The 22,708-nt window shown below is 41.6% G+C and overlaps 1 protein-coding gene across 4 annotated transcripts in view; it reads left to right on the top strand.

The window, feature by feature from the left end:
* ROPN1 (rhophilin associated tail protein 1) overlaps positions 1-22,508 on the top strand; it is a 28,291-nt gene extending 5,783 nt beyond the window's left edge. For 3 of the 4 annotated variants that reach the window (XM_032335415.1, XM_032335425.1, XM_032335433.1), the window contains 5 exons: positions 9,909-10,036; positions 14,096-14,213; positions 15,525-15,686; positions 21,443-21,618; positions 22,317-22,508. In XM_032335415.1, the coding sequence (XP_032191306.1) occupies positions 9,921-10,036; positions 14,096-14,213; positions 15,525-15,686; positions 21,443-21,618; positions 22,317-22,383 (639 nt within the window). In that variant the 5' untranslated portion in view covers positions 9,909-9,920 and the 3' untranslated portion in view covers positions 22,384-22,508. Of the gene's footprint in view, positions 1-9,908; positions 10,037-14,095; positions 14,214-15,524; positions 15,687-21,442; positions 21,623-22,316 lie in introns of all 4 variants that reach the window. The other variant, XM_032335442.1, reaches the window with a different exon arrangement.
* Positions 22,509-22,708: the final 200 nt, after the last annotated feature.

The following is a 22,708-nucleotide window of genomic DNA, read 5'->3' as shown; positions in this document are numbered from 1 at the left end:
TGCAGTAGCTCTAGAGTTCAAATACAACAACTTTTAAAACTCTAGTATATATGTGTATATGTATATGTATATATTTATACTCCCCACTCAGGGGTTCCCCGCCCAGGACCCTAGGATCTTGATCTGAGCCAAAGACAGCTTTCACGACTGAGCCCCACATGCCCCTAGAAAATACATTTTTAAAAACATTGTAGATAAAGTGGAGAGCTTTAGAAGCAATGAGGACTAGATGGATTAAAATTCCAGGAGGGTGTGGAGCCCCTCCAAGGTAAGCAGAGGATCACGAGCCATTTTTTTCCCCTGGGGCCATTTGCCAACCCTGCCTGTGGACTGAGGATTGTGCTTGACCCTTGCAGAGCAACTATACTGGGTAAAAGGGAAAAACCTGCAAGGCTTTTGGTAGTCAAACAGCAGTAGCATGACAGATTAGAAAATTTTGGCACCCCAAACACACTTTAGTTTTTAGACATCTAACATATAATTTAAAAAACACTGGGCATACCAAAAGGATGGCAGTGTGGATTCATTCTGACTTCCTTGGTCTCACTCAGGTTGGGAATGGCTGCACGTTCTCCAAGTGAGGATAATAGTTGGGTGGGATGCAGCCTTGGGCGGAAAGTCATTCACTGAAAATTAATTAAGAAATAGAATCACGTTGTTGGGGAATGTGAAGATCAAGCCAGGCAGAAGCAGGAGTGAAGGAGTTTGAGAGTAGAGGTGAAGCGTTGTTGGACTGTGCTGCACTGAATGATATTGTAAAGATTGCTATGCTGTTACCATTTTATAAAATAAAAATACATTTGTAATAGATTAGAAATTTTCTGTTCTTTCAGATTCAATCAGCAGATCTCAATCTTAGAATCATATGACCATCTTAAAATTTGCTCATGCTTTGGTGTTTTATAGGTGTCAGAAATCTTAAAGACCATCCCCCCTTAACAACCCAGCAAGCAGTTTCAATTCTCAAGAGGGGATCCCAGCTCCTATTAATAAATTAGTGCAAAGTTCCACTGCCTCCAAATGCTTCCTTAGTAAAGGAGTTTCTGCTAGTCATTAGTCAGATGTTCCTGCTTCTTTCTCTTGGCTCCTCTTTTCTTTAGAAAGTACCAGCTGTCTTTGGTCTGTAGGATATTCTGTGAATTCTCTTTCCCTGCAATCGAAAGAAGTTTATTCCCTTTGCTAATTTGTCTCAAACTTTCTTGCTGGCTTCTAATACTCTAGGTGAGCAATTTAAGCTAGAAGCTAATGTTTCCTTTAACAAGCAGTATTTTTATAGTTTACTTTCTAATAAATATTTTTTAATATATAAATCTCAGCTTTTACTAGAAATTGATCTCAATAACCAGCAGGATTTCCTTGAAATTCATCTTTGAAATTTCATCTTTGAAACACTACAACTTCAACACTGGAAGAAAACTTAAAAGCTTTTCCAACAGAAGCACTTGAGCTTCCTCAGCCTTTTTCATGTCCTAGCACACAAAGGAATATACGTAATGCACACTGGAGCAAACTGCAGCATACTGGGAGATTTATATGGAGCTTATACAAAAATTCAACATAGGTTTATTACATAATTATAAAAGTAGAATACAGAGTAACAGTAAAGATATAACTGTTTAATTTGAATGAAACTCCCAAATAAACATTTTAAAGCTTTTTAAAGAGAAGTCAAGCTTGCTGTCTTATCACGAGTTTGCTTTTATACCAAGTTTTGTGTTGAGGTTCCCAACAACAATCTTGTAATGATGTTCTCTTCAAATTCTTATAGCTACCATCAGTGGAAAAGTTTGCCTCACAGATGCATCTTGGCAAGTAGTAGAAGGGTATTTACTGATTTTTCTCCAGTTGATAGAAACTCCTTTCTCACTATTAACCAGAATCTGGATCATTCAGTTCCTTCTTTCTTTCATTGAAACTCTCGTGATTACATGAATAGATTTCTAACGTGCTTGAAGTGTTTCATATCATGTATTTCCAAATAATGTGACACTTAACAGATGTTTTGCTGCTAGTCTTCTTTAGGACTGAAGCTAGAGTACCAGTTAAACTCCCCACTGAACTGCATGTCATCTCACATTTCCTTTCAACCCATGAGCATTGTTGGTATACTTATTTTCACACACTTCCTGAGATTTTGATTAAATTCATTCTGGTGTTCAAAAATTTCAACTAAGCCAATTTTCTGAAGACAATACTCTCCTCGACAACTCCGCAATAAAGATCATTGACATTTTTTTTTCAAATTTTCTTTTAGCTCCTAATCTCCAGAGAAAGAGCTTTTCCTTTGATAGGTACGTTGGTAGGAAACAGCAAACAGTCTCTTCACATAAAGCTGGAAACAGAACCAGGATGGCTTGGATTTTATTAGTAACATCCTTTAAGGTGGAATTCACATTCACAGGGAACTCCAGACAAGAGCTTATTGTGGACAAAACAATGTCTTCACTTGCATCTCAGGCATTGAGAACATGGAGAGCAGATCCGAGGGAAAGCCTTCCTGCCTTCCTGTCGTCACAGTTTTCCCACCAGTGCAGGAACTGCTGGGCTTGCATAATCTAGAACATCTGATTTGTGTTAAAGTGCTTAGTTACTACTCCACATATATTACCCTGAGTGGTTTGTTTTGGTACTTTTTGGCAACACAGTCCATATTCTTCCAAGCATTCCTCCCCAGGGGTTCTAACTAGTGCCATTAACTGAGCACAGTGACTTAACCTCTGCAGGTTCACCATTCTGCAAAGAAATGCTGTGATTAATTTGTCTTGTACAGAATGTCATTGATGCATCTTCTAATAGTATTATTCCAGAGTAACCTTTATATATTTCCTTGGCTTTATTTAGTCCCAAATGTGTGGTCACTTTCCTGGCAGGTTGGTAAAATGAGTTAGCCCATAATTGTGGGAGATATGTTGGCTTTAGTTCCTAATTATGAGACCTTTTAATTAGCTTCTTCAATCCAGTCGGATGTAAACTACTGTTGTAAATGGTTTCCTAAAACAGTGGTTTTCGAAGTGTGATTTGAGGGACTTCAGAGGAGCCTTGAGACTTTAGGAAGTAGGAGTGCATGAAGTTAAAACTGCTTTTGTAATAATACTAAGACATGATATGCCTTCTTCGGTCTTTTCCTTAAGAGTATACGGTGGAGGGGGCACCTGGGTGGCTCAGTGGGCTAAGCCTCTGCCTTCGGCTCAGGTCATGATCCGAGGGTCCTGGGATTGAGCCCCGAGTCGGGCTCCCTGCTCAGCGGGGAGCCTGCTTCCCTTCCTCTCTCTCTGCCTGCCTCTCTGCCTACTTGTGATCTCTGTCTGTCAAATAAATAAATAAAATCTTTAAAAAAAAAAAAAGAGTATTTGGTGGAATTTTCCAGAAGCTACATGATGTGTGATATCATAACAGATTAAATGCAAAGCAGATATGAGAATCTGACTGTCTTCTATTAAGCCAGACATTAAGAGATTTGCAAAAAATGTAAAACAATGCCACTTTTCTCACTAAGGGATTTTTTCTTTCTGGAAACTATAGTTATTTTACATCGAAATGTTGCTTATTATGTAAGGGATTTATTTTTATTTTAAAATTAATATTTAAAAATTTTTACTTTAATTTCTAAAATGATAAATATTGATCGATAAAGCCCATATTAACAAAAGCTCCTGGGGGTCCTCAATAACTTTTAAAGGGTCCAGAGACCAGAAACTTAAAGAATTATCCTCTTAAGAAACTATCTGTGTAACATAGACATTTTCTGTTGAGGCCCTGGCATACTTTTCCTGGCACCAGTTTCTTCATTTGATAACTTTTCCATGAAAATAAGATATTTAGGCAGACAAAGGAAAAATTTTCAGAGCAAACAAATCTAAATCTGAAAAATCCTAAAAATAATAGATATTAATAAAAATGATTACTACTCAATCTTAAATTATACTTTATGGTAGGAAAATAAATAATATATTGGAAGTATTAAGGCAACTATGGGCCTTTTTGGCCATAATAAATCAATTTGCAAAGAAGATAAGGTTGTCCATTTCCTTATGAAGATTTTAAAATAAATTACAATTTTTGAAAAATTAAGCATTTGATAGATGTTGGAATTTTGAAAATATGATTTAATAATCAATGCTAGATTTTTTTAAATATTTTTTTTATTTGAGGGACAGAGAGAGAGGGTGAGCCAAAAGGAGGGGGAAGGGCAGATGGAGAGGGAGAAGCAGGCTCCTGGCTGAGTGGGAGCCCCACATGGGGCAACACGGGGCTCAATCCCAGGACCCCGAGATCAGGACCTGAGCAGAAGGCAGACACTTAACCAACTGAGTAACCCAGGCACCCCAAAGTGCTAGATTTCTAAGAATATAAGCAATTACATATAATGAAGTAGAATTAATATTTTGGAAAATATTTTTCAAGCAATATTGAAGAGCTCCAAATCCCTTTTCTAAACCAATTAAATTATTTTCTATTATTTGTTCTTAGAAACTTTTTTTTATTTCTACAAACAAGTAATGTCATTACAAAATTTCATTAAGAATCAGATTTTGGGGGCACCTGGGTGGCTCAGTGGGTTGAGCCTCTGCCTTCGGCTCGGCTCATGGTCTCGGGGTCCTGGGATTGAGCCCCGCATTGGGCTCTCTGCTTAGCGGGGAGCATGCTTCCCCCTGCCTCTCTGCCTGCTTGTGATCTCTCTCTCTGTCAAATAAATTTAAAAAATCTTAAAAAAAAATCAAATTTTGAATATTTTACATCAAAGGCCAAGAATAAATAACTATATAAATCAAGTCACAATTTCAAACAATGAGCAAGTGGTGATGATAATGATGAAGCACATATGTCTTCTTTGTTGGGAGAAAAATATACAAAATAAGAGCAAATTAAATGAAAGTACTACACATTTGAAATGTATGCACAAATGATTATCACTGATAATAAACACATTACAATTAAGCGATATTAAGCAGACTCACGGAGATGGTTCTAACATGATGGATAAAGGGGGAAACCCTATACGAGCATCTCCTCTGGCAGGTGTTATGCATAAAACCTTAAGCACAAAAACAATAATTACTGAAATCTGGAAGTTTACTGACTGAGCCCAACTGTTTCCGAATATAATTTCAACTGTTATAAATCAGTGAATCGTCGTAAAATGGTTGTAAATTTTGTATCACTATAAAAAGTTTACAACCATCCATCTCTCCTGGAGACACCTGTAACCCATTCTGCTGTGGCCACTTGTGGAAAGCTCAGCTGTAGAGATCTGTAAAAGGCAGAATGGGATGAAATGGCAAAATGTGTATTACACATAATATCTGATGATTCCCGAGTTTTCTAGGAAGACCTATGACGTAGTAGAACTCAAGATGAACCTTAGGGGTGTGTGGAGTTTGAATAGATGAGAAAAAAAGAGAGCACTTCCAAGTAAACCAGCCAGAATTAGCAACATCCTGAGGGAACTAGAAATGCAAGACAGAGTTCTGTTAACAATGGATGAGCAACCTTCAGATACAAAATCTGGAAGGATTGGAAGGATGCCAGAGTAGACTACACATTGGAAATTTGTATTGGTAAATACTAGCAGAAAATTTCTAATTTAAAATTGTGTGTAAAGTATAGAGAACCTTGAAAGTCAGGATGGATATGATTGCCATTTTGTGAACAGGGCTCTCGGATCTATTAACGGCAGCATAGAAGACTGATCTGGACACACTCAGAATAGACCAGGGAATGACCTGAGACAGGGATACCAGTTAGGAGCCTGCACAGTAGGTAGTGAGGGGCTGGACCAGGAGAAAAAAAAGTAGACATAGAGAGGAAGGGATGAATGGAAGACACATTTCAGAGGAAATATTTATCCATGGGATTTCATGAGATTCAACACATTGAAGAGAATGGATGGCCCAGGCTTTGAGGCCAAATGACTGAGAAAATAGTGGCATGATTTTCAGACACAAAGTTGGGAAAGGGACTTAGTTGGGAGATGGAGAATAAATTTTGGTGGAGATGTATCCCGGCAGCAGTAAGAAGTGAACAACAAAAGCACAGGAGAAAGGTCAGGATGGACAACAAGTATAATCACCACCATCTTGTGGTGGAGGAAGCCATGAAGGGATGTGAGCTCTTCAAAAAGAGTGACAGAAAGACATAAACTCAGAATGCTGAAGACTGAGCTTTGGGAAGATTGCAAACTCATGCTTAACAAAAGAAAAGAGGGAAAAAGTTACGGTGACAGGAGACATGCGAAGAAAAATAGAAAAGCAAGAATGGTATCTGCCGTCAAAGGAAGAGAAAGCCTCAAGAAGGAAGGGACAGTCATGTTTAATGGCATGCCTCCCGCATCAGACTGTGTGTGTTCAAATCCTGCCTCTGTCACTTATGGGCTACATGTCATTTCAAAAGTTTTATTCTCTCTCTCAGTTTCATCATCTCTAAAATTGTGGTAAATGTACCTCTTAGGGATATTTTGAGAATTAAGTGAGAAAATATATGTAGAATACTTAACATAGCATCTGGTACAAAAGTTAATAGATATAACCGATGGCTTATAAGGGGCAAACGGTGGGGCAGGAGAGCAGAAAGAACTGCAAGAGGTTGAAGAAGGACTAATCATGGAGAAAAATAGATTGTTTGGCCAAAAATGGAGAGAGATCATGGAATGTTCTTAGAAGAGGCATCGGGTAAAGGCTTTGCTTAAATTTGCTCTATACTGACCAAGGGTTATCATTGTTATTGTCATCCTGGAAGTCTAGTTAATTAGGGTTGGGCCATCTTCTCACTTATATAAGGCCATTTTAATCTTTAGAATAGAAATAAAACAATTGTACAACTACAAGTTCTAAATATCTACGAATAGTCTAAAATGCAGCCTCTTTGAGGGAACAGTATGGCACTGCCTCAAAAAATCAAAAATAGAATTACCATCTGATCCAGCAATCCCACTTCTGGGTATATGTCCAAAAGAATTGAAAGCAGGTGCTTGAAAAGATATTTGTATACCCAGTTCGTAGCAGCATTATTCACAGTAGCCAAGAGACCAAAAAAAAAAAAAAAAAAAAAAAAAACCACACAAAAAAAACAAACAAACACCAACAAAACAAAACCCAAATGCTCAACAACAGATGACTGTGGTATATATATCCAATGGAATATTATTCAGCTTTAAAAAGGGAAAATCAGACACACTCTTACAACATGGATGAAACTTAAGGTCATTATATTAAGTGAAATAAGCCAGATACAAAAGAGGAAATACTGTATGAATCTACTTACATGAAATACCTAGAGTAGTTAAATTCATAAATACAGAAAGCAGAATGCCAGGAGCTCAGGGGAGTGGGGAAATGGAAACGTATTGTTGAATGGGTACAGAGTTTCAGTTTGGAACCATGAAAATGTCTAGAGATGGATGGTGGTGATGGGCGCACAACAAGAAGAATGCATTTAATGCCTCTGAACCATATACTTAAAAGTGGTTACAGTGGTAAATTTTGTATATTTAATGACTATATATATATATATATATATATATACACATATATATATACACATTTCTAGACAATAGGAGCAAAAAAGGATTGGTAAGTTACCAGAACAATACATTCTTAATGGTTACTTTTAAATTATGAAATACTTCATACATAGAAAATAAAATGCATGGGAGAACCTGGGTGGCTCTGTCAGTTAAGTGTCTGACTCTTGATTTTGGCTCAGGTTATGATCTCAAGGTCATGGGATCGAGCCCTGCATCAAGATCTGTGCTTAGAACAGAGTCTTCTTGAGATTCTCTATCTTCCTCTCCCTCTGCCCCTCCCCCCACTTGCTCTCTAAATAAATAAATAGCATATACATGTAATCCTAAATGGTATTTTTTCCTTTCCATCCAGCATTGCTAGATTCACCCATGGTGGTGTCTGTGGTCTACTCAATGAGAACTCTGTTGTCTTCTCAATGAATTGAAGCTTTTATCATTACGTGCTGACCCTCCTTACTCCTAATAGTGCATTTTGCCTTGAAGTTTCTTTTCTGGTATTAACATGTCTGCATTCATTTTCTTTTGGTTTTATTTGCCTATTTATTCATATATCCTTTCACCTTCAGTCTTTCTGTGTCGTTAGGTCTTTTCAGATGTGCCCATAGTTGGATTTTTTATAAATCTGGTCTGATAGTTTCTGCATTTTGATGGCCATACTTGCTTTTTATTATGATTACTTGATATACACGGATTACTTTCTATCATGCTGTTCATCCACTTTTTCTATGTTCTCCCCACTCTTCTCTTGCCTTCGTGTGGGTTGATCAAATTGTCTTGTTCTTGTTAATTCTTTTTCTCCTTTCTTCTAGTTTGGTGGTTATATAATTTCTGCAGTAATTATTCTTGAAATTTACTATGCATTCTTGACTTTTTACAAAGTTTGAAATCAATCAACATCTTTGAACTCTTCTTCCTTCAAACAAAAGAACATTCAGTAAGTGAGAATGGAGTACCACCAGGCTGGGGCCACTTTACCACCAACCTGAGGCCACTTTAGTTTCTTCTCTTGGGATTTCCCAACAAGGTCAGTGGTATAAATCTAAAACTTAGACTTAGTTCGTGGCAAACAGACTTGTGGGAAACTATGTTGCCCCCAACAAGAAGCAGTAATGAAGACACATTTCTAGGTTGTTTCCCCCTGCCTGTAGGCACATATTTTTACTGCTTACACTGAGGGTGTGTTATCCTCTAGGATCTCAGTCCAGCAGTTCATTTGTTCACTTTTGTGGGCCTACTACCGGGTCTGTTTTCAACTTGTCTAATCATTTGTATGAAAGGTTCGTCTTCCTGGCATCTACATTTGCCCCTTACTTTCTGCATTTGCTTACCAGTCTCCTTTCTACTTTACTCACTTTGTTTGGAACTTAAGGATTTCTCTCACTTTTTTTCAAGTTCAGCAAGACAATCTAATCTAAAAGGTGTGTTTGCTGGGTTTTGTCTAACATGTAGGTGTGAAGATGGGGGCTTTTTGGATTATCTAGTCTTTTTCTCTACAAACAGCAGGCAAAATCTTTTATTTTGCTGTTCGCATATTATCTATGGATTTTTATGTTTTTTTCTTCAATTTGTCTTGGAACCTTTTGAATGAAATGTACAAGTTTCCTCTTTTACAATTAAAAAGATAAATACATGCAGGTGTAAGGAGAGTTATTCACCAAATGGCTGTTTAGTGATTATTTTTATTTGGAAATAACCTAATATCAAATAATAAAGGATTCACAGAGTAAATTTTGCTACAATTTATTCTGCCATAACAGTTGTGTGTGTGTGTGTGTGTGTGTGTGTGTGTGTAATGGAAGATGTTAATAACCCTGTTTTTATTTATACAAACTCATATATTTACACTGAAAAAATTCTGGAAGGAGATATTCAATATTTGGGGGTGACATCACTAAGAGATATTTTTGTTTACCTCTTGCTGATGTCTCCTTTTCTTTTTTTTTTTAAGTTTTACTTATTTATTTGACAGAGATCACGAGTAGGCAGAGAGGCAGGCAGGGTGGGTGCGGGAATCAGGCTCCTTGCTGAGCAGAGAGCCCGATGCGGGGCTTGATCCCAGGGATCTGGGATCATGACCTGAGTTGAAGGCAAAGGCCTTAACCCACTGAGTCACCCAGGCGCCCCTGATGTCTACTTTTTAAATGAAGAAGTATTGTGTGGTTTTTATGTAAAGGACATAATTATTTACAAGAACGAAAAGCAACGATTAGTAACCCATTCTCTAACTTCGGAGTTGTGTAACAACAGAATGCATACACCTTATGAGGGACTGAACTCTCCCCAGTATGGAGAGTATCAAACAGAGGCAGGGTGGTATCCTGCCCAGGATCCCTCTCATTATATGATTCAAAGATTCCAAATTTATTTATCTTTCCCCTGCCGTCAGGTCGACCAAGCAATGCCTCAGACAGATAAGCAAATATGCATCCCCCCGGAGCTGCCGGAATTGCTGAAGCAATTCACCAAAGCCGCCATTCGGACCCAGCCGCAGGATCTCATCCAGTGGGCTGCGGAGTACGTACTCGTTCTCACCTCAGCCCCGGGTGCCCCTTGCGGATGGAGGCGGGGCGTGGAGGAGGGGAGGTCCTCGGGAAAACTGAGGAGGTTGTCATGGCTGCAGCCTGGGAGTCAGCATCGATTAGCATCATCTTGTGATGTTCAGCTCTCGAATTGCTCTGGTGCTTTAAAATCCACCGATAAATACATCACGCTGGGTGAGGGTGGGTCGCCCTCCCTTAAGCGACCCAGACTGAGCAATAGGACCCCAGAGCAATCGGCCGAGGTTCCTGGGGCGATCAGCAGGAGTTAGAGTCCCACAACCCGGCCGCACACGCACCTGGTGCGGTCCCTGCGCCCCCCTCCCCAGTCCCAGGGGAAACAGGCGCGGAGGTGGGGGGGAGGATGGGAGAGGGATGTAGGGTAGGGAGGGGAGAGGGATGTAGGTAGGGAGGGTAGGAAGGCAGGCGGGGCTGCCCCGCCTGCCTTCCGTGGTCCGAAGTAGGGCCCGCTCTCGGGTCTCACCACTAGAGAGCAGCAGCGCGCCTCGGGGAGCCGGGCGCTGAGGCCGCCGGCTGGGCAGTGCGCGCTCGGTCCCAGCTGGTTCACCTCTGCGCTTGCGCCTTGTTGAGGACACCCCCACCCCCACCCACCCACCTCGCTTCTTCCACTGCCGATCAAGCTCATTCTTGCCTCAACCAGAGACATTCTGTGGCTTGTCTTTGGGAAAATTCTATTTTGTGTTTGTTTGAACTCGTCCGTTCCTTCAAAATGTACATGTCCACGCACTGCACATTGCACTCTGGAGAGAGAAGGCAGCCCTGAGTGCCGAGGGCAGGAAAAGGGGCCAGGCTGAAAACACTGCGCCTCAAACTCAGGTGCCCCCTTGCAGGGGCGACCTCCAGAGGCTGTTCCGTGGAAAGAGCTTGCACAGCGAGAGCTAGCTGTTGGCCCGTATTCAAACAGCTTTGCACGGAAAGCCTCTCATTTATGAAATGGCTTCTTAGGGACACATGCCCGCTTGACACTGGGGATCAGGGACTTGAGGTAGGGGTCGAGAACTAACCATACCTCCTGGATCATTTTCAGCTAGTTTTACTGCTTAATGATGATCTCCTTTGTAGCGTTTCAGCGGGAGAAGGGGAGTCAGAGATGCTGTTGAGCCTAGCTGGTGGGGGGGGGGGGGGCGGAAGAAGGGAGAATGTTCTCAGCATTAGATGTATTGAGCAGGTGGGAGGAAGGTGTGGACACCTTGAGAAAGCACACAATGTTATCCAAGATCAGCCTCACAGTCACAGCCAGGGCACTCCTGGTGCTGGGCTGAGTCAGGATGAAGCTTTTACAGATGGAGGGAAAATAAGCCAGTGGTGCTCGTAAATAAGGGACATAATGGGGTTGCTTTGCTAGTAATGAACACTTCAATTTTCCATTCTAAATTTTATAAATTATCTCCAAGATTGTGTTTTGGCATCAGAAGACTAATTTCTTTTGGCATACTCAGACAGACTTTGTTTTATACCACACAAAAGTTTAACCCCCCCCCCCATTTTATTATGCTACTGCTTTATAACAAGGAAAATGACATTTCTTGCCATTGTCCCTGACATTTATGGGAGAAAACATTCCACTGTTGTAGCCTGCTTGCTCCCTTTTTGTATCATGTGCTATAAATTTTTTAGATATCCACGAAGAATCAGTTTGTAGTTTAGCTACAATGAGAAAGGAAAGCATGACCTCAGAGCATTCTCCATCTATTAATACATTAAAAGCATTTATCAGATGATTTTATGAGACTCACAAGCCCGTAGCACTTTGTAGAAACTCCACGAAGTATTCCCAAGACAAAATATGTGCTTAATTCATCACAAGCAAGAATTTCCCTGCATATGTGCTGTCTGAGAAGAAATCACCTCCCAGACATCTGCAGGATGTAAACATGTCTTGTGGTATGTGTGACTGCACGGATTTGTAATATATGTGAATAACCGTGGAATTGTTCATTGCAAATGAAGCTAAATAACCCACCGAGTACTAAATCCCTGACTTCGGCCTCATTTCCACATTCTTTCACCAACTTGGTTAAATAGTCCAAAGACATTGCTGCTAAGTGTATCACTCTATTTGGGCAGTCACTTCTGCCACATGATGTGCTGCATTTCTATCTCTCCTGTTTATGCTGCCCACATTACCAGAGCCCACTCCTGTTGTCACCCTGAACCCACACGTATCCCAACCCTGATCTGTCTGTCTGTGGAAGTTGCTCATACACATGGTAAACATCCAGACAGTATTTCTTCTGCCCTCCCTGCTGCTGACCTCCAAGGCAGTACCTCGAAGGTCTTATTTTGCTCCTTGTAGCTCTACATTGCTCTGGAACCTAGAGACAGGTAGTGGTACATCCCTATCATTGTATGGCTTGACCTTAGTATGGGCTTCTACAAAATTCCCTCTGTTACTCTTATTATACTACTGGATCTGGAGAAAAATAATGAGACTATTTATTCATGAAAACTAAAGCAGAGAGGTGCAGAGGTGCGTGATCCTGGGATTCTTAATAACGGCTTTTGATGAAGACAGACCTTCCAGATAGCATTGATGACCCATGTGTCAACTCCTATGTCCATTCCCAGCTACAGGCAGCCCTTTTTATCTTTTTAAAAAAGATTTATTTGAGAGAGATAGAACAAGGGAAAGGACAGAGGGAGAGGATATTCGAGCAGACTCCTGCCAACTGAGGAGCCCAACATGAGGCTCCATCCTAAGAGCCATGAGATCAGGACCTGAGCTAAATCCAAGAGAGTCAGATGCTTAACCAACGGAGCCCCAGGCGCCCCAGCTCTTTTGTCTAATATCAATCCTGAAACCGGACTCAGTATTTTTTCCATGTTGTGCCCGGAGTCCACTCCACAAAATGTCAGTGAGTGGGCAGATTTTATTAAAAATTTTTGAGGAAAGATAGAGAAGAGTTTTACTTCACACACCCGCACATAAGATCGTCTCACCCCTTCCGTGGCCTGTCTTCTCACCTGAGCCTCCCTCAGAGTGCCCTGCCAACCTTCTTTCTCTCTCCCCTTAAAGCCCCTTAAAGCCCCTTAAAGCCTTACGATCTCCAGCTGGAAACGTTTCTTCGCTCACCCCGAGAGCACCTCCTTCTCCTCCCCTTTCTTATACAAGTCACTCTAGTGCTCTTCCAACTTCTTTCCAAGATTGCCTATTACATATTACCAGGATTATACATTACCCACTACCTAGATTACCCGCTACCGAGACTACCTATTACATATTACATATTACTCACTACCTAATAATCAACTTTAAGTATGTCAATAGCCATGTTACTGGAAATAAAGATTTTATGATTAAAAAAACCGTTCCTCTAGGTACCAGGAATCTTCTTCCCTAAAAGAGAGTGGGGATTTAAAATAACAATGATCTTTTTCTCCCTCCTATTATATATATACTATATCATATATAATGTATATAATATATAATCTATGTATATGTGTATGTACATGTACATATGTTTGTACATATTATATATTATATATGTGTTCTATAAAACAGAAGAAACACAAATTACTGTTATATGATGTATTACATATGTATTATGTGTATATATGTCATATATAATATATTTTTTCTATATAATGTATAATACGTATATACTCTGTATCTCCTATTATATATATGTATATGTGTGTATGTAATGTGTGGTTGCACACCTACACATGTGTATATTAAACACTTAGGAGGGATGACCGGGGAAAAAAAAATCCCAGACTCTATATGCTTCAGGGAATTCCATACCAAAATTTTTATCGATTATTTGTCATCCTTAGACACAAACAAATCTTTTTATTCACTAAGTGTTCTTTATACCTGGAATGGCAGGTAACACATTCGGGCTTTTCCTGTACATAAAGGATCTAAACAAAGTGTCTGGCATATAGGAGGCCCTAACAAATGTTCTTTCCTCCGTCCCCTGCCCTCAAGAAAAAGGAGAGGGGGTTTTCAAAGCAGCCAGAGGCCACTGGAATGTAGGATTTTCTCCCCACCCCCTAACTTTTTTTCTTGTAGTTATTTCGGGGCTATGTCTCGTGGAGAGATTCCTCCAGTGAGAGAGCGGTCTGAGCGAGTGGCTTTGTCTAACTGGGCAGAGCTTACACCTGAGCTGTTAAAGATCCTGCATTCTCGGGTAAGGGCTGTACCAGAGCATCAAGGGGGAAGATGGGGTAATTCTGAGGCCAGGTGGGCACAGACAAAAGCCCACCATCCCCCAGCAGTCAGCTGGCCAATCAATATCATAAAATCCACTAAACCATTCACTGAAAGCAAATCTTCTCTTAGGGATAGGAATGATATTGAAATAGGCTACAAGCTGAGTTATTAGTGGGGTCATCCCAGATTTCCCTGAAGCTGGCAGAATGTCCAGGGAATCAACTCAATAATAATCCTTCTCTCCAGAAAAGTGCAGGTCCACAGTCCCTTGACTGTGACACACTTACTGATCAAGAACATAATATGATGGCAATCACAGTTTGGAGAGGGGTATAATTTAGTTTCCGAGCTATCCCAGATGCAGACATAACCTAGCTTTTAGGGAAAATCCTCACTCTCCTCAAAGCCATATCATTCTGGGAGCTTTCCAATGAATGGATGAGGAAGGTCTGACTTGAGAAAGTTGTAGTTTGGCCAGTTCCCAGGAAATGTGGTTTAGCACCACCATACTCTGCTTTAAAATCCAGGATGGAGAGGTTTGGGGTATTTGAGGACTGACAGCCAACTACCTTGCTCCCAGAGGCTTAGCATTTCACTAGAATCAGAGGGCCAGGGAAGGTGTATGCTTCACTAGGGCATCTGTAGCCTTATCACACTGTTGGCCAACGACTGGCCATTTGTTCCCTTTCTCCTTTTAACCACCAAGCACCTTATGCAACAGACATGGCGGAGATCAGAGATCTGACATAACTGGGACCAAGCAACACTAGGCATCCAGACCACAGACCCCTTATTAGTCTTGGAAAAGCACGAGGGTTACATGTGAAGTGTAGTGCAAAAAACTCCACAGAACATAGAAGCAAGAGACTTAACATCTAATTCTAATTTCACTACTGATTACCGGTCTCAGACAAGTCCTCAGCTCCTGGGTTTCATTTGCAGGCTGCCCTATCTCCCTTATAGGCACAACCTAGGGATAAAACAGCAGACAATACTTTTCTGATAAAAGTATCAGAAAAAAAGTAAAATGTAAAATAAAGGTATTATTTCCCTATAATCTTTACATTGAGAGTTAAAATGATTGCATCATACTTCAGCACACTTAACACTACACTGAATATTTCTCTACCCTTACAAAGAGGATGGCCAGAGTCCTGCCTTCATTCCTCTCCCGCCATCAAACCCCTTGCTGGGTGCTGGGAAAATGTGGGCCTTGCTGGGCAGTATCTCTTGGGGGCATTCTCTCATCCTGTCCCTCCCTGTCCGTCGTCTGTCCCCTGACCTGCAGGTTGCTGGAAGACTGATTATCCACGCAGATGAGCTGGCCCAGATGTGGAAGGTGCTGAGTCTCCCAACAGACCTGTTTAATAGTGTGATGAATGTGGGCCGTTTCACAGAGGAGATCGAGTGGCTGAAGTTTTTAGCTCTTGCTTGCAGTTCTCTTGGAGTTGTAAGTGAGCTTTACTGCTTTCTGTTCCTTACCGGAAAAGCTCTGTCTGGGCCTGGAAGAGTAGTACCTCTGCACACACAGTCCGTCTTCTGGGCTGAGAACAAGCATACCTGTCTTGTCTACTTCCCTTCCTCTCTGAATTAGGTCATTCCTCTGCTCCTCAGCCAGAAGCAGGGGGGAGGAGGAGAGAGGGGAAACCTGTCATCAGACCCTGGGGAGAGTTTGAGTTTACTAGAATGTGGCTTCTGGATTATTTATGAATTTCAATCATTGCCTTCGAATTTATTTCCGTCACCGCTCCACTTATATTCCTAAAGATAACAAATAGCCAGCTGCAAGAGATTCGCTTCTACTTGGGTTCCAGACACCTAGAAGATACACCAACGGGGCCTTTGAAAAAGAGATGCAGGCTTACAGAAAACTACTATTTGATAAGCATAATTGGATACAAAAATCAGAGCTGAGAGATCAGGAAAGGAGAAATGAGGCTATTTCCAGACTTACCGTTACGACATCATCATGGATGTAGGATGCTCATACAAATTCATGCCTTTTCTAAGTTTGACTTGATTTACAATTGGAAAAGGAATGTTTCTGTTTTAAAGAAAAAGATATTGCACCCAGTTCATGCACTTATTTAAAAGCTTTGGGCGTCATCTTATATATGGACTCACTCTTATTAAACACCTTTATAATAACTTAAATGAAAATGAATCAGAAACGGGTTTTTTTAAAAATCCTGGAATATGTGCAAGTTTGAAAGTTAATGAGAAAATTATTGACTCTGCCAAAAGCAAATGGTACATAAAGGTAGTCTGAATCAGTCAACCATCTTTTTCTTTCATCTTGAATACACGTGGGATGCATATCTGACATTTTTGTTTGACAAAAATTATGAGAAATATTAGCAAGTTCAACTTTTCCTATAGGCTTCCCCTGCAACTTTCATTATAATTGTTTCTTTAGAGGCAAGGAGAGGTGAAGCCATTCATAGTTTTTTTATCTTCATTGTCCTGTATAGTAATACGATATAATGAATAAATTGCTTTCTTCCAAAGAGGAAAGGAAAATTGCAGCCAGTGCAGAAGTTTTGCCTATCAGCACTATCACGCTTCTGTGAAAATAGCCCCAAAGGTTGGGGGAAGTCCAGGAAGACAAATTAAAAATAGACACATTTTATTAAATTCCCGTAGGGTCACAAATATACTCACACTACATGCAGAGATATCTAGGGCAGGGAGGAGGGAACGTACTTTATTTTATCTGTAGTTAATTCTGAGCTTCCTGATCTACCCCACCCACAGAGGGTTGAGTAGGAAAGCAAGTAGATTCAATCAATCCAGGAGTTTTAGTCCGATGCAGTACCAGAAACAGCTTTGACATAAATGCCCAGTCTCTCGGTTTTTTCCACACCACTCCACTCTTCAAGATGGCAGCAGAGTGTATAACAGGGAAATGGTAACTCCAGGATCACACAACCACCAAGCAAAGGATTTCCTACATGTCTTGGTCCTTGGAAATCCATGGGAATAAACACTGTCCGTGTGGTCTCAGGGGCTTGCGGCCTACGTCCTAGGTCTCTTCTCTCTCACAGCACAGTGCTCCCTCCCACCCCCCATCCCTAGCTCGTCATCATTCTGGTGGGTTCTGAGGACCTCTCTGAACCCTTTCAGGTTGCCTTCATCGGCTCCCTGGCTCCGGTGGTCTACTTCACAGACCCTCACCACCTTGTGAGATGTGTGAGTCCTCTCCCTCCACATGCCTTGCGGTAACAAAAGTGACTACAGAATATTAAATTCCACTCTTCCCTCTGCTGAGCTCACAGTGCAGCTGTAGGTTTACTTTGGTATGTCTCCCTCCCGCACTGGGGAGGGGGAAACCATGAGGTGAATTGTATCTTTCTACCTCCCTTCCAAAACAGGGAGATTGGATTAGATGTTCCAAAAGTTCCTTCATCTCTGACAGACTATGATTCTAGTCTGCCTTCTCTACTTCTACTGAGATATCCTCAGGTCTGACTTTGGATAACAGTGAGGTCTTCAAGTATCTAACTGTCCCTCATCACCCCAACATCACAGAACACCTTGAGGTGAAGTCAGCCTGAAGGGCTAGTCTGTAAATAAAGGGTGCCTCGTGAATCTAGGAACCAGACCCATTATACCCATCTGTTTCATATTGGACTATTGCTGGGAACTTAAATGTGGAGGTGTGAGGGTGTCAACATCTGGCAGAGACTTTGCAGTCTAGTTAAACCATATATCCTTAGGGTGCCTGTGTGGCTCAGTCACTTAAGCATCTGCCTTTGGCTCGGGTGGTGATCTCAGGGTCCTGGGATGGAGCCCTGCTCAGCAGGGAGTCTGCTTCTCCCTCTCCCTTTGCCCCTCCCCCTGCACATGCTCTCTCTCTCTCTCTCTCAAATAAATGAATAAAATCTCCATATATATACATATACCCTTAGAGGCAAGCGCAGGAATTTCTCCTTCCTTTGCCAATTCACCAGTCAGGCATGATCTTGGTGCCACGTAGAAAAACCAGTTCCCTCCTTTCATCTAATGACAGGGACTTTCTTGAGCTCTCCCAATCTATACCCAGGATTCAAAAGACTGTGGCATGCAGACCTATATTTCTCTTCCCTATCAGCACTCCTTCCTCTAGACTAGCCTCTATTCCCTCCTGTTCCACGGACACTGATTGTAGGAAAGGAAGACTGTGTTCATTGGAAGGAAGGATGTGTTTTGTTAGCAAATAATTCACTTTCTGAGCCTTTCTCCTCTGGGTTTGTGACTCTCAGAAGATGCTTTAAGGCTCCCTTTATCAAGCGGATCCCCATCTGATCAAAAAATCTTGTGCAACAAAAGGCAGGTCCTTGTTTACTTTAGATTTATTTAAGTTCTAGTCCAGAGAATTCTTTATCCATTCATCCATATATGAAATATTTTAAAATGTTAAGAGGACAATAAAACTTAAAGGCTTGTGTTTGATTAACAAGATACTATTTGGGGTAAAAAGCACCTGTATTAGCTTGTAGGGCCGATGGAACAAAGTACCCCAGACTGGGTGGCTTAAACACTAGAAATTTATTTTCTCACAGTCCAAGAGGCTGGAAGTCTGAGATTAAGGTGTCTGAGGCCATTGTCCTTGGTTTGTAAATGGCCATTGTCTTCCTGTTTCTCTCTCTTTCTCTTTTTCTTTCTTTCTTTTCTTGATTCATTTATTTATTTAAGAGAGAGGATGAGTGAGTGGAGGGAGGGGGAGGGGAAGAGAAAAACTTCAGTAGACTCCTTGCTGAGCTCTGAGCCCAATGTGGGGGGTTAAGCACAAGACCCTGAGATCATGACCTGAGCAGAAACCAAGAGTCAGACACTTAATGGGCTGAGCCACCCAGGCGCCCTTACCTGCTGCTTTATACAGCTGTCCCTCTGCGTATGTCTGTATCTGACATGTCTATGTCCTAATCTCCTCTTATGAGGACAGCAGTCTTATTTGTTTAAGGCCCACTCCACAGACTTGATTTTAACTTAATTACCTCTAAAATGGCCCTATCTCCAAATAGAATCACGTTCTGAGGTCCTGGGGTTAGGGCTTCAGCATATGAATTTGGGGTGAACACAATTCAGTCCTTAACAGCACCCCAACATGGATGAGCCTGCAGGAAGAGGACAGCAGAACAAAGGCAGGAGGGGAATTTTTGAAGAAAAGGAAGGAGAGAGGATGAGCTGTGAGTGGAGATGATGGAGTTCTTTGCATATAAGCTTGCAAATCTACCCAAACCCCCCGTCATGCTGACCTCGCCTCCCGCACATGCCCCACCATCTCACTGACAGCCTCTTCCCCAGCCTCTGGTCTGCCTGCCACTCACCCTCCTCCCTGGAAGCGTGTGGCACACTGCCACAGATGGCGCTTCGCAGCAGTTTCCAGGGCAGGGCTCCCAAGGGCAGGGGAGGGTCAATGAAAGGGGCCTGCTGCAAACCCCAAATCTCTTTGACATCATGCGTTTTACCATTCTAAAATTCGTGTACCCTGATGATTCCAGTTCATAAGGTAGCAATGTTTATCAACATAAAGAAACAAGGGACGCCTGGGTGGCTCAGTTGGTTAAGCAGCTGCCTTCGGCTCAGGTCATGATCCCAGCGTCCTGGGATCGAGTCCCACATCGGGCTCCTTGCTCCGCAGGGAGCCTGCTTCTCCCTCTGACTCTGCCTTCCACTCTGTCTGCCTGTGCTCGCTCTCGCTCTCTCTCTCTCTGACAAATAAATAAATAAAATCTTTAAAAAAAAAAAAAATAAAGAAACAAAATGTAAATATTAAATCAATTAAAGTTAATAATTAATGCAAACAATGTTTAAATCACTTGTCATCAGGTAAAACTGTCTCTCTAGGAAGATGACCAAGTTGATTCAGTGCCCTCATATACTTCCTGATACCTCCCCGAGTACACCCCTGGGTAACACACACAAGTTAAAGAGGCATCCTGTAGACATCCGTTATATTCAGGGGAAGGAAGGGAACGGAGCAGCCCGCAGCAGCTGCAGAGGAAGGGCAGTGCGAGCCAGCCTTCTAGGGAGATAACAGCAGCTGCCTTTTCCTTCTCCCAGGCACACCCAGTTCATCACTCAGGAATCACTGTTCACTGGTCCCTGGAAGGTGTTTAAGGACAATCTACACATCATCTGTTTTGGTGAACTGCCCTGGTAGACACGCTGACCTATGTTTGCTAATTCAGAACTAAACAATCCTTTCTTTGAATCATTTTTCTTTACCCCTGTAATTTCCCAACTCATTCACTTGGGAAATTTATGTAAAGAATAGGTTTATGGAAAGACACAGGTGAGTAAAAGCTAATTCTGAACATGACCTTTTGATGTTGGAAGTTTCATTGGTTTGCTCCTATACTGTAAACCTTTGGGCATCCATCATCTCCTAGTTCTTCCCCGGCAACAACGAGGTGAATGTCATGTCATATAAAATACAAGGTGTAAAACAAAAAACAACCAAGGTGTTTTGATTAGATGGATCTACATGTTTTAGAAGAACTGGTTTTGATGTTCAGTGTCACTTTTCCTGTATCTGGGACTCCTGTCTTCCCAGGGATTGACCCTTCTCCCCCACCCCCACCACTGTAGCATTGCTCCAAGTCCCACAGGAGCATATGGGCTAGACTAATTACCTCAACTCTTCAGACGTAAGATTAGAGAGCAATAAGAATAAGAAATAATTTTAATTTTTTAGAATGTAAAATCAAATTCTCCTTTAGTGAGGTTATTTTGATGAAAATAATAAATATCTTAAAATATTCAGTTCATAAACTTAATTCCTTGAGAGTAACCCTCCAACAAAGAAAGGAAAGGCAAAAAAGAAAGAAACCAGATGGAATTCATTGATGTTTGGGTGTAAAAAGTTCAAGCTTTCCAGAATATTACATTATTCTCACTTCATTTTATGAGAGCAGTATTTTTATTTGTTTTCTTTTATCTAAACTGATCTTGCGGGGGGTGCCTGGGTGGCTCAGTCTGTTAAGCTTCTGCCTTCCATTCAGGTCATGATCTTGGGGTCCTGGGATTGAGCCCCACCTATGCTCCCTGCTCAGATGGGGGTCCTTTTCTCCCTCTCCTTCTGCCACCCCTCCCTACCACTCCTGCGTGTGGGTGCACACACTCTCTTTCTTCCTCTCAGATAAATAAATAAAACCTTTAAACTGAATCTTAGGAATTTAGTTTGAAATAATGACTTTCTCATTTTATCTTATGCCTTTATAGACCATTGCCAAAACTCTCAAGATAGTGTGTGAGGTGTTATCATCTGACCATGACAGTGGACCTCCCCGGATCCCATTCAGCACCTTCCAGTTTCTCTACACGTATATTGCTGAGGTGGACGGGGAGATCTCTGCCTCACATGTCAGCCGAATGCTGAACTACATTGAACAGGAAATGTAAGTAAACTTTTACCCATCAGAGGGGAAAGAATACGGGGAAAACAAATCTAGCGGCCATGATATAGCAAGGTTACTATATATTTTTTTTTTAAAGATTTTATTTATTTATTTGACAGAGAGAAATCACAAGTAGTCGGAGAGGCAGGCAGAGAGAGAGAGAGAGGGAAGCAGGCTCCCTGCTGAGCAGAGAGCCCGATGCGGGACTCGATCCCAGGACCCTGAGATCATGACCTGAGCCGAAGGCAGCGGCTTAACCCACTGAGCCACCCAGGCGCCCGCAAGGTTACTATATTATACTGCTCTGGGCACAGAGAAATGTGATGAAGAAAAAGAACTAAAGACCCAAAAGAGAAAGGGAAAGGCCAGGGAAGTACGGTGTAGGACAGTGATTCCAGTGATGAATTGGAAATGCTAGTTCTCAGGCTGCCACCTGAAAATACCCAGTCACAAACTCAGGGGCAGGACCCAGATGTCTGCATCTTAGCAGGCCCTTCAGGTGACTGACTCACACTCAGGTTTTAGGTAGTAAGGTAAGAGTGGGGGAGGAGGAGCAGGCTGCCAAAGTCAAAGAAAAAGAAAGGCATTGAGGGCAGGATCCACAAAGAATTCATTTGGAAGGAGAGAGTTAATATACTGTCTTTCTTAAAACTGATTGTTCAACGAACTAACCCCAGATATATATTTTTCCCAAACAGAATTGGTCCTGATGGTTTAATCAAAGTCAATGACTTTACCCAAAACCCCAGGGTTCGGCTGGAGTAAAAGCACAGTTTTGGCCATTTTAAAGGAAGATAACAGAGTTGATTGTGCTTCAGAATGACTGAGCCCCACGCACCATCTAATGTCAATTTTCTTGTACAACTGGTCCACACCAATAAACAATTAAGCAAACCTATGAACTCAAGAAATATGTGGAATTAAGATGTAAAATTGTTGGAACAAAACACTTAAAGAACAGAAGATGCGTATCCTTCCCACATGGACACTGAGAATGGCTAACCAAGCAGGGTAGAAAATGTGTCTCAAGTCAAACCCAGGCTGTCAAGATTTTTACAGGTAGCATGTTAACCAGACACAGTTCTTATGT

This window comes from Mustela erminea, chromosome 1 (assembly GCF_009829155.1).
Source record: "Mustela erminea isolate mMusErm1 chromosome 1, mMusErm1.Pri, whole genome shotgun sequence".
Classification (NCBI taxonomy): domain Eukaryota; kingdom Metazoa; phylum Chordata; class Mammalia; order Carnivora; family Mustelidae; genus Mustela; species Mustela erminea.
Note: the sequence above shows the minus strand (reverse complement) of the source record. Positions and strands in the feature narration are given on the sequence as shown.